Source organism: Tachyglossus aculeatus, chromosome 19, assembly GCF_015852505.1.
Source record: "Tachyglossus aculeatus isolate mTacAcu1 chromosome 19, mTacAcu1.pri, whole genome shotgun sequence".
NCBI classification, from domain to species: Eukaryota; Metazoa; Chordata; class Mammalia; order Monotremata; family Tachyglossidae; genus Tachyglossus; species Tachyglossus aculeatus.
The window spans coordinates 3,731,580-3,745,268 of NC_052084.1; the positions used below are offsets into that span (position 1 = coordinate 3,731,580).

At 42.1% G+C, this 13,689-nt stretch overlaps 1 protein-coding gene across 7 annotated transcripts in view; it reads right to left on the reverse strand.

Moving 5' to 3' along the window:
• The window catches only part of CEP170 (centrosomal protein 170), a 97,100-nt gene that overhangs the window by 51,672 nt on the left and 31,739 nt on the right, over positions 1-13,689 (reverse strand). For all 7 annotated transcript variants that reach the window (XM_038760791.1, XM_038760790.1, XM_038760789.1 and 4 more), the window contains 5 exons: positions 11,683-11,772; positions 10,384-10,462; positions 4,612-4,670; positions 4,354-4,516; positions 409-543 (listed from right to left, as the gene is read on the reverse strand). In XM_038760791.1, the coding sequence (XP_038616719.1) occupies positions 409-543; positions 4,354-4,516; positions 4,612-4,670; positions 10,384-10,462; positions 11,683-11,772 (526 nt within the window). The remainder of the gene's footprint in view (positions 1-408; positions 544-4,353; positions 4,517-4,611; positions 4,671-10,383; positions 10,463-11,682; positions 11,773-13,689) is intronic.

A 13,689-nucleotide genomic window follows, 5' to 3' on the forward strand; every position in this document is an offset into this window, starting at 1 on the left:
GGGATTTCCTGAGGACCTTTCCTGAGCCCTCCTGGTGGATAGCCCTGATTCCAGCACTTACCACTTCTGGAAAACCAAACATTTACTGCACTGATAAATGAATGTTAAAACTTTCAAGACATCTAGGCAGAGAACAGCTTGAAAAAACACTTGACAAGTAACATTGTCTATAGGGACACTTATTATATGGGTTATTTGATGAACTCAAGAATCACTGCTGTTGAGGACTTTGGCAACTAACAGTGACACACAAAAATCTGGATTCTTACTCTATAAAACTAAGAAAGCAAAAAACAAAAACTATCTGGATAAACATTTTTCCAAAGTTCTACATTTTCAACAGTGTGGCAAGAGTCAGAAAATAATAAGAGAAGATACCAGAATTGAGATTTTTCTAAATGTTTTTACCTGAAGCTCCAGTTTCTTGGATTTTTTCTACAGGCTTGCCATCTTGCTTGTAAGCGTTTTCTTCTTCGGCTTCATCATCTCCCCACCAAGATGGCTGCCCATAAAGTGGGGTACCTCGGGGTACTGCAGAAAGATCTGAAGGAATATTCCAAGGAAAAGAAATAAATGCATCCACTACAACTGACCTGGAGAAAAGACCTTTCTCCAGAATACTCACATTGCTGAGCTGCTGTTTCATTAAGTGCAAAACCAACAGTACAGCCTAGATTGTTAACCTGTACTAGAAATGTAATATCTTGCTATTTTAAACCAGAACATTATTTTACGCTATAAGAGCTGGCCAACATATTTGAAAATTCTTGGCTCCCATCTTGGCATATCTTTAAAATGGCTTCCAGCGGGTAATTTGAGCACAATCCTTTAGAAATAATCGGGTTTGTGTGAAGTGCAGTAACAAAAAAATGAACTTTAATAAGCAATTCTCAAACCTTACCTACTTTAACTCACCAGTCCCCTAATCATCCTCCCATCAAAAACCTTCCCAACAAACCCTGGTGTGATAGCTTTGCCCCAAGAAAGGGGAAACTTCGATAACTTTTTCCCTTCATTTTTCCAGGAGTGGCTTCCAAGAAGAACAAGAGGGGAGCGAGGCGATAAATAAAATAAATCAATAATCCTGCATGATGAGAGGGGCAGACTATGGCGGTTAGGGAAAGAAGAGATAACAGCAGGAGGGACAGAGAGACTGCTGTCTTAAAGAGCTGTATACTGTTGCCAGGAACAACAGCTGTTTTCAATTCTGCAGGTTCTAGACTCTGTAACAACTTTCTATTCATCAATCGTATTTATTGAGCGCTTACTGTGTGCAGAGCACTGTACTAAGCGCTTGGGAAGTACAAATTGGCAACCTATAGAGACAGTCCCTGCCCAACAGTGGGCTCACAGTCTAAAAGGGGGAGACAGAGAAAAACACCAAACATACTAACAAAATAAAATAAATAGAATAGATATGCACAAGTAAAATAAATAAATAGAGTAATAAATATGTACAAACATATATACATATATACAGGTGCTGTGAGGAAGGGAAGGAGGTAAGATGGGGGGGATGGAGAGGGGGACGAGGGGGAGAGGAGGGAAGGGGCTCAGTCTGGGAAGGCCTCCTGGAGGAGGTGAGCTCTCAGTAGGGCCATGAAGGGAGGAAGAGAGCTAGCTTGGTGGATGGGCAGAGGGAAGGCATTCCAGGCCCGGGGGATGACATGGGCCGGGGGTCGATGGTGGGACAGGTGAGAACGAGGTATGGTGAGGAGATTAGCAGCAGAGGAGCGGAGGGTGCGGGCTGGGCTATAGAAGGAGAGAAGGGAGGTGAGGTAGGAGGGGGCGAGGTGATGGACAGCCTTGAAGCCCAGGGTGAGGAGTTTCTGCCTGATGCGCAGATTGATTGGTAGCCACTGGAGATTTTTGAGGCCCTGCACTGCTCTTTGAGGTTAGGGCTGCTGCTTGAAGAACATCAGGGCAGTAATGTTTCCCACTCACAGGGTGACCGTCATAAGATGGATTTTAGTGACATCCCCATAATGCTTGCATTTTCTTTCCTTAACCCATTTCCTGTTCAAAAATTAAGTGAAGCCACTGACCTAAGCCATGCCCTCTGTGTACAGACCATTAATATTGTTTGTTTCTTCAAGCTAACACCCTAAAGACGAGAATCCACTGCACTCTGAGTAGGCTAAGGCTTCAAACTGACAGTGACACAGTCATGAAATCCGAAGGTTGCTAAGTCCTGCGTTACTTTGGCTCGGTACATTTTGCAACACAGAAGATCCCAGGACTAAATTAAAGGTGATCAGAACAAAAAAAAAATATTATTTGGGAAACAAAATCCTCCAAGCATTTTTTTTAACTGTTTGAAAAGCAGCATGGCTCTGTGGACAGAGCACGGGCTTGGGAGTCTGAGGTCATGGGTTCTAATTCCAACTCTGCCACTTGTCAGCTGTATGACTTTGGGCAAGTGGCTTAACTTCTCTGTGCCTCAGTTACCTCATCTGTAAAATGGGGATTAAGACTGTGAGCCCCCCATGGGACAACCTGATCACCTTGTAACCTCCCCAGTGCTTAGAACAGTGCTTTGCACATAGTAAGTGTTTAATAAATGCCATTATTATTATTATTATCATCCCCCCAGCATTTAGTGCTTTGCATATAGCAAGCGCTTAACAAATGTTATTATTATTATTATTATTATTATTATTATTATTATTATTATTATTCAGGTAGCAAATCACCAGAGCAGGGACCTGGGAATCAGATGGTCAAGTGTTCTAATCCTGGCTTTGTCAATTGTCCTGCTGTGTGAACTTGGACAAGTCACTTCACTTCTCTGGGCCTCAGTTACCTTCCACCCTTCTAGACTGTGAGCCTGCTGTGGGCAGGGATTGTCTCTATTTGTAGGAAGCAGCATGGCTTAGTGGAAAGAGCATGGATTTGGGAGTCAGAGGTCATGGGTTCTAATCCGGTTCCGCCACTAGTCAGATTTGCTACTTTGGGCAAGCCATTTAACTTCTCTGTGCCTCAGTTACCTCATCTGTAAAATGGGGATTGAGACTGTGAGTCCCACGTGGAACAACCTGATTACCCTGTATCTACCCCAGCGCTTAGAATGGTATTTGGCACACAGTAAGTGCTTAACAAATACCATTATTATTATTATTATTATTAACTGGACAGTCTAGAGAAAAATTATCCTGCCTTCAATCAATCAATAGTATAAATTGAGTACTGTTCTAAGCACTCCCTGCTCTTAGGGGGAGACAGATATTAATAAGCAATTTCTAGTCAATAATTTTAAATATATGCACGTAAGTGCTGTGGGTTTGGGAGTGGGGTTCAATACAGCTTCTCTGGGGGTAGAGCATGGAAAATGGCAGGGAATGTGCCTGTTATATTGTACTCTTCCAAGCACGTATTACGGTGCTCTGCCCACAGTAATAACTTAATAAATCTGACTAAGTGACAGAAAGGCAAAAAGACCTTCCAGTCTAATTACCCTAAAGTGACTCTCTGCTAGACTGTTCTCCTCCTCCTAGATCCCATCTCCCAGTCCACAAATGGACCCTGTTCTACCTCGTGTTGCAGTTCTTTACCCCGCCCGGCCAGGAATGTGGGATGGAATCCACCAAGCTGAAACGGTAGTGGGAAATGGCTGTCAGTGACCCTGTTGAGTGAGGTGAGTTAAAGTCAGACCATAGTCTTGCTGGAAGGGGTAGCGGCAAGCCTGTTAAATGAAGCGGTCACTAAATCATATTTATTGAGTGCTTACTGTGTGCCAAGCACTATACCCTAGAGCTTTGGAGAGTATATTACAATATAACAGGCACGCTCCCTGCCTCCAATGAGCTTACAGTCTGCAGAAGTCAAGCAGGTTGCTGGCAGCAGCAATAGTGAAATCAGTTCCTAATCATAGCAATCAGTCAGTGACATTTATTGAGGGCTTACTGGGTGCAGAGCACTGCACTAAGTATTTGGGAGAGGACAACACAACACAGTTGGCAGACACATTCCCTGCCCACAACGCGCTTGCAGCCTAGAAGACGAGTTTACTGGCTAGAGGATAGGTTTCCAGTCATACGCACCACCGTGGCACCTGAAAAGCATTTAATAATAATAATAATAATAATGGCATTTATTAAGCGCTTACTATGTGCAAAGCACTGTTCTAAGCACTGGGGAGGTTACAAGGTGATCAGGTTGGTTGTCCCATGGGGGGCTCACAGTCTTGATCTCCATTTTACAGATGAGGTAACTGAGGCCCAGAGAAGTTAAGTGACTTGCCCAAAGTCACACAGCTGACAATTGGCGGAGCCGGCATTTGAACCCATGACCTCTGACTCCAAAGCCCATGTTCTTTCCCCTGAGCCACGCTGCCTGTGAGAGAGGGTGACATACCCATGGTTTTCTCCTCAGCCTTCAATGCTTCAGTTGCTTTATGTTGCACTTCCGATCCAGGGTCTGCTATCTTCGACTCCAAACTTTTGGAGCTTGTTGGTTTTGACGTTTCAGATTCTGAGGATTTTTGGGACAGCTGATACTGGCTTGTAAACTTCTCATGCTAGAGAGCATTAGGAAAGAGAAAGAGAAACGTCTCTAACTCAAATCAACTCGACAGTAGATTTTTCAGAAAATGAGAAATTGAAATTCTATTACCTTCAGGGCTTCCTCTGGGACGCGCATTTCTCCTCGAACTACAGTAAAAAGATTAGTATGTACGGTGTGCTAAGGAAGGGTATGAGTTATGAATTCCACCTGATACAAAAATGATCTAATTCAGGTAACTACCCTGATGCTCGGGATTAATATATACCCCTTGATGTAAAATGATTGCATAAAATTTTAAACATACATTCAGATGCTAATTTTTAAAGCATTTGATATTCTCCTTTCAAATGCAGAGAGAAAAATGAAAAAAAAAAACTAAAATGAAAAAACTAGAGGTACTTAGTCTAATTAACCAGACTTCAGCAAATAACGAGCAACTAGTACAATAGTAGAAGAGGATTCTTTAGTCATCACTGTTCATAGCCTTCAATGAAGTCTCGGCATTTGGGATGACTTACATCGATAGAGCTAAACTTGTCAGTGTAAAAGGAAATAACTCATCAGCGATTGCTCAACAGCACATCCAGATGAAATTCCATTTCTCAGACTTCACTAGCCCTGGCAAAAATGAAGTTCATTGTCCTAACAAATAGTAATTGCAGTTATTCAGAAATGCTATAATTCGGGGCTTCACAGAAACCTCAGCTGCTCCAGCTACAGGGAATACAAAAGGATTGTATTATATCATCATACAACTGGCTGTATATAAAATGCTAGGTTTGATCAACGTAGCCACTATTTTCGAAAACTGAGTGATTCCTCTGTACATTATGATATATTATGCACTGAACAGCCAGTCACATTTCCCACTGCTGGGTGAATGGATAATGAAGAGACCTTACTCTAATTCCTGCACCAAATTCTGATACTCCTATACACAGCACTGAAGACGTCCATAAGAACTGTGTTAAAAAAAAATTACCCAAAAGAATGAGGCTTGACCCTGCAGTTGGATCATTCACTTTAAGATGCGCTGTTTGGGTGACTCCAACCTCATCTATAATGGAACCTTAGCCGCCTTTAGATTGAACTTTCATTTTGGAGGTGTTTGGAAGGTAAAAGGCTCTATACAGTTGAGGTCATGTTCTTTGAAACATGGAAATGTAGGATTTTAAACTATGAGCTTATTGTGGGGAGGGAACGTGTCTACCAACTCTTTTGTGCTGGTTTCTCTCAAGTGCTTAGTACAGATCTCAGCACACAGTAAATGCTCAGTAAGTACCATTAATTGATTGCAAATCACTGGGGATTTCCTCCCCCACACCCAATGGAAACAGCCCCTTCAGGGCAGGGAATCTAAGATACCACAGACACTCGGTCAACAAACACTAACAGAAGTACAGCTAAGACCCAAATACGATTGTCTGAAGTGATGCCCAATAGCCTGGGAATGCATTGCTCCACTGAAGACCGGAGATTTAATCCACTTCTCATATTTGCTGGTGGGCTTTCAGTTCCGCATAAGGAGGCAAATGCATCACTGGGCGCTACAAACCACAAAAGTGACACAACAAAGGTCACTTGAGAGTGTGTGTGTCAGCACAAGATGGACTATGGGTCTTTAGATAAACGTTCAGACCCATAGGCATATTTCAACAGTAGTGTCATCTTCTTTGAGTATCACACATAGCTGTATTCTTGAAATAGAAGAACTCGGAAGGGATTCAAAGTGACTGGGAAGGGATTTCCAGAGGGATTAGAGATTAGTCGAACTGACACTGCAAAAAGGCAGAGATGTAGGTGGCCGGGTAGAGAGAAGTGAAAGTCAAGATTGTAAGTTCCCCTTAAAGTTGCAAGTTTTAGCAATTATCCTTTATAACGTGTGGAGATCTGATGTTTGCCTCGTCTTGATTTGTTCTACAAACAACGATCAAGGCTGTGAAGTCAACTTCCCAAGCTGGGAAGACTTGCACAGATGGGGTAAAGAAGGATGCAGAACGGAGTAGCCAAGTACGAGGAGCTTAGCGGCAGAGGAGCAGAGTGTGCGGGCTGGGCTGTAGAAAGAGAGAAGGGACGTGAGGTGGGAGGGGGCAAGGTGATGAGGAGCTTTGAAGCCAATAGTGAGGGGTTTTTGCTTCATATGAAGGTTGATAGGCAATCACTGGAGATTTTTAAGGAGAGGGGATGACATGCCCAATGCTCTCCAGAAAACTGCTTCACTGGGTTCCTCCGCTCTTCTCACCTAAAACAGAGGCAATCTCCACTCAGATCTAGGCTGGAGGGAAATGAGAAGTGGCAGAAAATAACAACTCTTCCTCCTCTCCCTCCCCCTGCTCCTCAGGAAGAGGGCAGATGGAAGGGGAAAGCAGAAGTTCCAGAGGAGCAACTAGGCTCCACTGCAGCTACCTACTAAATCAATCAATCAATCAATCAATCGTATTTATTGAGCGCTTACTATGTGCAGAGCACTGTACTAAGTGCTTGGGAAGTACAAATTGGCATCACATAGAGACAGTCCCTACCCGATAGTGGGCTCACAGTCTAAAAGGGGGAGACAGAGAACAGAACCAAACATACCAACAAAATAAAATAAGTAGGATAGAAATGTACAAGTAAAATAAATAAATAAATAAATAAATGAACAGAGTAATAAATATGTACAACCATATATACATATATACAGGTGCTGTGGGGAGGGGAAGGCGGTAAGGCGGGGGGATGGAGAGGGGGACGAGGGGGAGAGGAAAGAAGGGGCTCAATCTGGGAAGGCCTCCTGGAGGAGGTGAGCTCTCAGCAGGGCCTTGAAGGGAGGAAGAGAGCTAGCTTGGCGGATGGGCAGAGGGAGGGCATTCCAGGCCCGGGGGATGACGTGGGCCGGGGGTCGATGGCGGGACAGGCGAGAGCGAGGTACTGTGAGGAGATTAGTGGTGGAGGAGCGGAGGGTGCGGGCTGGGCAGTAGAAGGAGAGAAGGGAGGTGAGGTAGGAGGGGGCGAGGTGATGGAGAGCCTTGAAGCCCAGGGTGAGGAGTTTCTGCCTGATGCGCAGATTGATCGGTAGCCATTGGAGGTTTTTGAGGAGGGGAGTGATATGTCCAGAGCGTTTCTGGACAAAGATAATCCGGGCAGCAGCATGAAGTATGGATTGAAGTGGAGAGAGACACGAGGATGGGAGATCAGAGAGAAGGCTAGTGCAGTAGTCCAGACGGGATAGGATGAGAGCTTGAATTAGCAGGGTAGCGGTTTGGATGGAGAGGAAAGGGCAGATCTTGGCAATGTTGCGGAGCTGAGACCGGCAGGTTTTGGTGACGGCTTGGATGTGAGGGGTGAATGAGAGAGCGGAGTCGAGGATGACACCAAGGTTGCGGGCTTGTGAGACGAGAAGGATGGTAGTGCCGTCAACAGAGATGGGAAAGTCAGGGAGAGGACAAGGTTTGGGAGGGAAGACAAGGAGCTCAGTCTTCGACATGTTGAGCTTTAGGTGGCGGGCGGACATCCAGATGGAGATGTCCTGAAGGCAGGAGGAGATGCGAGCCTGGAGGGAGGGGGAGAGAGCAGGGGCAGAGATGTAGATCTGGGTGTCATCAGCGTAGAGGTGATAGTTGAAGCCGTGGGAGCGAATGAGGTCACCAAGGGAGTGAGTGTAGATTGAGAACAGTCTACTAAAGCGAACGTAAAATTGACTTGCTCTAGGTCCCATAGCAGATGAGTGCTTTTCAAGCAAGTCATAAACTACATAGCTTAAAATGTACTAGTATGTAATCATTTCAATTTATTTCCCACTCTCTTGAATTTATAATACAAGAAAGACCACATAGATTTCTCTGAAAAATAGTTACCAGTTTGGCAGAATTTTCAAGTTACAATTTTGCCAAAAACTAGTTGGAACTATTAATATTTTACTTTTCTGGAACTAGATTAAATGGCCTTTAATTTCCCTTAAGTGTTACCTTTTGACATAACATTTAAATTTGGGTGACCAGATGAGGGGCAAGATGGGGATTCCTCAACTTTCCCTCCATCCCTTCATCAAGCTCTCCCCTCTCTTTCCCATCTACTGCTTCCAAAGATCACAGCCTTTTTACTACGAACACCCCGTATAAATTTTATAATGGAGAGTGCTGGAAGGCAAATTTTGTAGTGGTAGGGCGAAACCCAGTCAGGAGGCAGACGTTGGCAGGGCCTACTTTCTCAGGGAGTTACCTTTTGATTTCAAAAATGCTGCAGAAGACTCAGACTTGGCCAGGCTATCTTAATCCATAATGGTGCAGCCTTAAAAATCACTCATTCATTTTCACACGGGAAATTTTTTTTCCCCAGTTCTGAGGATTTCTATATGTTAACACAAGTTGCTGTTACAAAGTATGAACTAGTCCTCAAAACATGTTTTTTCCATTTACTTGAAAATGGTTTTTCAGCGATGTTTACAAATCTCACTACAAAGACTTAATATGTCTTAAGCCCTGAGGTCATATTGAATTAAAAGGTTAAAATTATCTAAGTTATGTGGAATTTCTTTCCAGATGGCGGGTATACGTATTGGAGAAATGGCTCATTAACTAAGGACTGAAGTTTTACACTGACTCTTGTGCACTTTCATTTTTTTTAACAGCATTTGTTAAGCGCTTACTAGGTGCCGGACACTGTATTGAGTGCTGGGATAGATACAAGCTAGTCAAGTTGGACACAGTCCATGTCCCACATGGGGCTCACCATTTTAATCCCCATTTTACAGATGAGGTGACTGAAGCCTCAGAGAAATTAAGTGACTTGCTCCAGGTCCCATAGCAGATGAGTGCTTTTCAAGCAAGTCATAAACTATATAGCTTAAAATGTACTAGTATGTAACTACTTCAATTTATTTCCCACTCTTTTGAATTTATAATACGAGAAAGATCACATAGATTTCTCTGAAAAATAATTACCAGTGTGGCAGAATTTTCAAGTTACAAATTTGCCAAAAACTAGTTGGAATTATTGAAATTTTACTTTTCTGAAACTACATTAAATTGCCTTTAATTTCCCTTAAGTGTTACCTTTTGACATCACATTTCTATCTCTGTTCTTGACGGCATCCTACACATCCAATCAAATGTTTTTTAAATGCCCTACTGAAGATAAATTTCCAAGGTAATAAATATTTGCAAAAATAGCAAATACCAAACACGATGAGGCATATTTGCACATCAGCAAGATTACTCAAAAAACACACTTTTTCATCAGAAAAGGAATCACATCAAAATCCAATAACCCCAAAACTTCTCATAGGCTTTAAAATCAGATGTTTCGCTTTGGAGCTATCAAAGCACTTTCTGAGTCTGTGGCATATTCTGTTTGGTAAACACACAGCTGCACATTAAGTAGTCATCAATAATAGTAATAATAGTGAAATTAATTCATTAAGGGCTATGCCATTACAATATTTTTAAATTAAATTATTAACATTATCAATAACATTACTTTGATGTCAACATTATTAATTCTAATAATTAATTAAATTATTATTGATAATCAACAATTATATTGATTAATATCTTGTTTATATTAGTAGATAATTTATGTTATCAGAATAATAATCATATCATTAATAATATAGTTATGCATTACTAATTATATTTATATTAATATATTAATGCTTAAAGTTTTAATTTTAATAATGGCACTCGCCATTATTAAATACACATATCAAGTTCTACTTTTGCATACTTCGAAGGGCATTTAAGCGCAGTTTGAAGGAATTACATAGATTAAAATATTGTAAACATGAACAGACTACTTCTACATTCCACTGAATGTATCTGTCCATCAACATGCGGGAGAATCAGACTCGGAAAGTACAACCATTTGGCAAGATACTTAACAAAATGATTGGAATAAGGATATCATAGCCAAATCTTAGCTTATCTTCAAGCTTCAGGGTGATATAGGTCTGTTCGGGAATCCTTATGTCATTCACAAAAGTCTAGAAGGAAAGGAAAATAGAATGGATGGTAAGTCCTTCATCAATCTTCTCATATTAGTAAGCATTACTAGGCAAGCCTAACACCGAACGTCCAAGAAAATACTGGTCTTGGGAAGACTAGATGGAACATAAGTTAGGTACTATCTGCATTATAAGGATTCCAGAAGCTGGCAAAGCCTGTAATGATGTAAAGGGGGGTTGTCACACCCCCTGTCTAGGGACAGCATAATCATCTCCACACTCCTTGAAATATTTAGGATCAATGTAGACTTCTGTTCATAACCCAGAGAAGAAAGGTTCGACACCTTCTGCGTATCAAAAAGTGGTCTGAATCCGAAATCTCTGAAGTAAACAATGTCAATTCAACGAACAAACCGGAATCCGCAAAGACCTTGGGCCTCAAAATCCATGTCTTAAGAAATCTGCAGTCTGAAACACGGTCATTCATTCAATCGTATTTACTGAGCGCTTGTGTGCAGAGCACTGTTCTAAGCACTTGGGAAGTAAAAATCATATACAACAAACCCATTCAACCTTAGCATGGGCCTAACTCTTCTCATTCTCAATTCCACTGTCCAGTTTATTCCCTCTTTAGAATCAAAGTTCAATCCATTAAATAGTATATATTGAGCACTTACCCTGTGCAAAGCACTATACTTAGTGCTTGGGAGAGTACAAAATAATTAAGTAGGGACGATCCCCACCCCCAAGGAGCTGACTTGTCTAAGTTCACCCAGCAGGCAGGTGGCAGAGCCGGGATTAGAACCTGGATCATCTGACTCTAAGGCCTTGGCTCTTTCCATTAGGCCATGCTGCTTCAGACAGAACATTATCATTTTTTTTAAATGAGTGACTTAAGAAAAAGGTTCAAGCGGGACATCATGCTGTGCAGATTTAAAAACACATGAAATGAACACTTAAAAAAAAAAGAACAAGTTTATCACTATTCACCTGTTCTAACATACGAAATCTAGGGGAAACAATAAGCTTAGTGCCCATGTGTAGTAAAATGATAACTCTGCCTCTGATTACTTAAATATTCTCTTCCGTCCTCACATATTGTCCCTTTATTTGGAAAAGCCCATTGGACTGATTTTCTTTGCTCTTTGCTTGAGCGTGTTCTCGGCGGGTAACCCGACTTTTACCAAAGGGACACACACGGAGATTTCCGAGTCAGAAGTTGAATCAGCTCAGGTTGTTAGGTGTTCGACTCAACTTACTCCATTTAGGCTGCCCAAGTCCTTCACCAAATGTTCATCTGCAGAGGAATCATAGTTGACTACTGCATGTTGCTTGTCCACACTACGGGACTGAAAGACAAGATTAAAAAAAAAAATCAGTTAATCAGCCATTATTCTATCGAGGGCAAAACCTGCAAAAAATGTGCACAAAATCATCAATCAATGGTATTCACTGAGCACCTACTGTGTGCTGAGCACTGTACTAAGCGCCTGGGAGGGTACAATTCAAGAGAGTTGGTAGACACATTCCCTGCCCACAACGGGCTTACAGTCATAAAAGCCGAGTTATTCTAATAGTCTTTGAACCATTCAGGTTCTACCAAGTCTGTTATATTGTACTCTCCCAAATGCTTAGCACAGTGCTCTGTACACAGTGAGCACTCAAAAAATACGATTGCCAGACTCCTTGACTTACAGTCCCTCTAGACTGTAAGCTTGTTGTGGGCAAGGAAGGTGTCGGCTTATTGTTGTATTGTGCACTTCCAAGCACTTAGTAGGGTGCTCTGCTCAAGTGCTCAATAAATACGATTGACTGACTGACTGAAATATTACCAGAGCTTACCCACATACCCATGGGTTTGGGGCAACTTAACCTCCTTAACTAATGACTCTCCTCTTTTGATGTCAACATTTATTTCTCCAGCAAGATGAGTGTGTAAAATGGATCAACAAGGTTAATCAGATCGAGAAAAGCATTTTAGCCTCAAAGTGATTCGCTCTCGATTTTATGTGTTTGACCAAGCAGTGAGGTCGATTCCATTATCTGCTGAATCCCCTAGATCTATCACAGAAAGGTTTGGTCACGTTTCACCTGGGAAATCCAAATGGGAAAATCAATATGATTCTCAGAAAAATTGGACAAAAGCTCTGCTTTCATTTGAGATGGGATTTTGGGTTTCTTTTTTCTTTGAGGACACCTCCCTCACAAGGTCATTTGATCTAGATTAAACTAGACGCAATCCCAGCACTCAGGGCTCCAAGTGGGAATTGAGAAACTTTAGCATGTACTTTAAAATCTAAAAATCTACCTGGCGTCGGCTTTCATAAAGGAGAAAAATCGCTCAATAAATACTAGCGATTGACTGATTGATAAAGCCGAATCAATTATCAGTTGATCAATGGTATCTTCTGTGTGTCCACTGTATGGAGAGCACTGTACTAAGCATTTGGGAGGTACGAACATTAGTAGAAATGATCCCCACTCTCAAGGAGTTTACAAGTTTCATCCTTAGTGAGCTCTCAGATCTCAAATGGCCTCTTATTTTGCTCACATCCTCCCTATAATAATAATATAACAATAATAATAATAATAATGGCATTTGCTAAGCACTTACTTTGTGCAAGGCACTGTTCTAATCACTGGGTAGATACAAGAAAATCAGATTGGACGTTGTCCCTGTCCCGCATAGGGCTCACAGTCTCAATCCCCATTTTGCCGATGAGGCAAATGAGGTACAGAGAATAAATAATAATAATGATTAATAATTATGGGCCTTGTTAAGTGCTTACTATGTGACAAGCACTGTTCTAAGCACTGGGATAGAGATAAATTAATCAGGTTGGATACAATCCCTGTCCCACATGGGGCTCACACTCTTTATCTGTAAAATTCATTCATTTGATCATATTTATTGAGCACCTACTGTGTGCAGAGCACTGAACTGAGCGCTTGAATGGGGATTAAGAATGTGAGCCCTGGGTGTGGGACATGGACTGGGTCCTACTGGATTTGCTTGTATCCAACCTAGCGCTTAGTAAGGCGCCTGGCACATAGTAAGCGCTTAGCAATTACCGTAATTATTATATTCCAACGGCCACTGGATTGTCTCTGGGCTGGTCCTGCCCATGCTTGAACTGGGTCTGGGTGGCCCTCTGAAAGGAAAGGGGAGAAACAGCGTGGCTAGAGCGTGAGCCTGGGCATCAGAGGGCCTGGCTTCTTCTGCCAACTGCTTGCTGTGTGACTTTGAGCAAGTCTCCTCTTTTCAG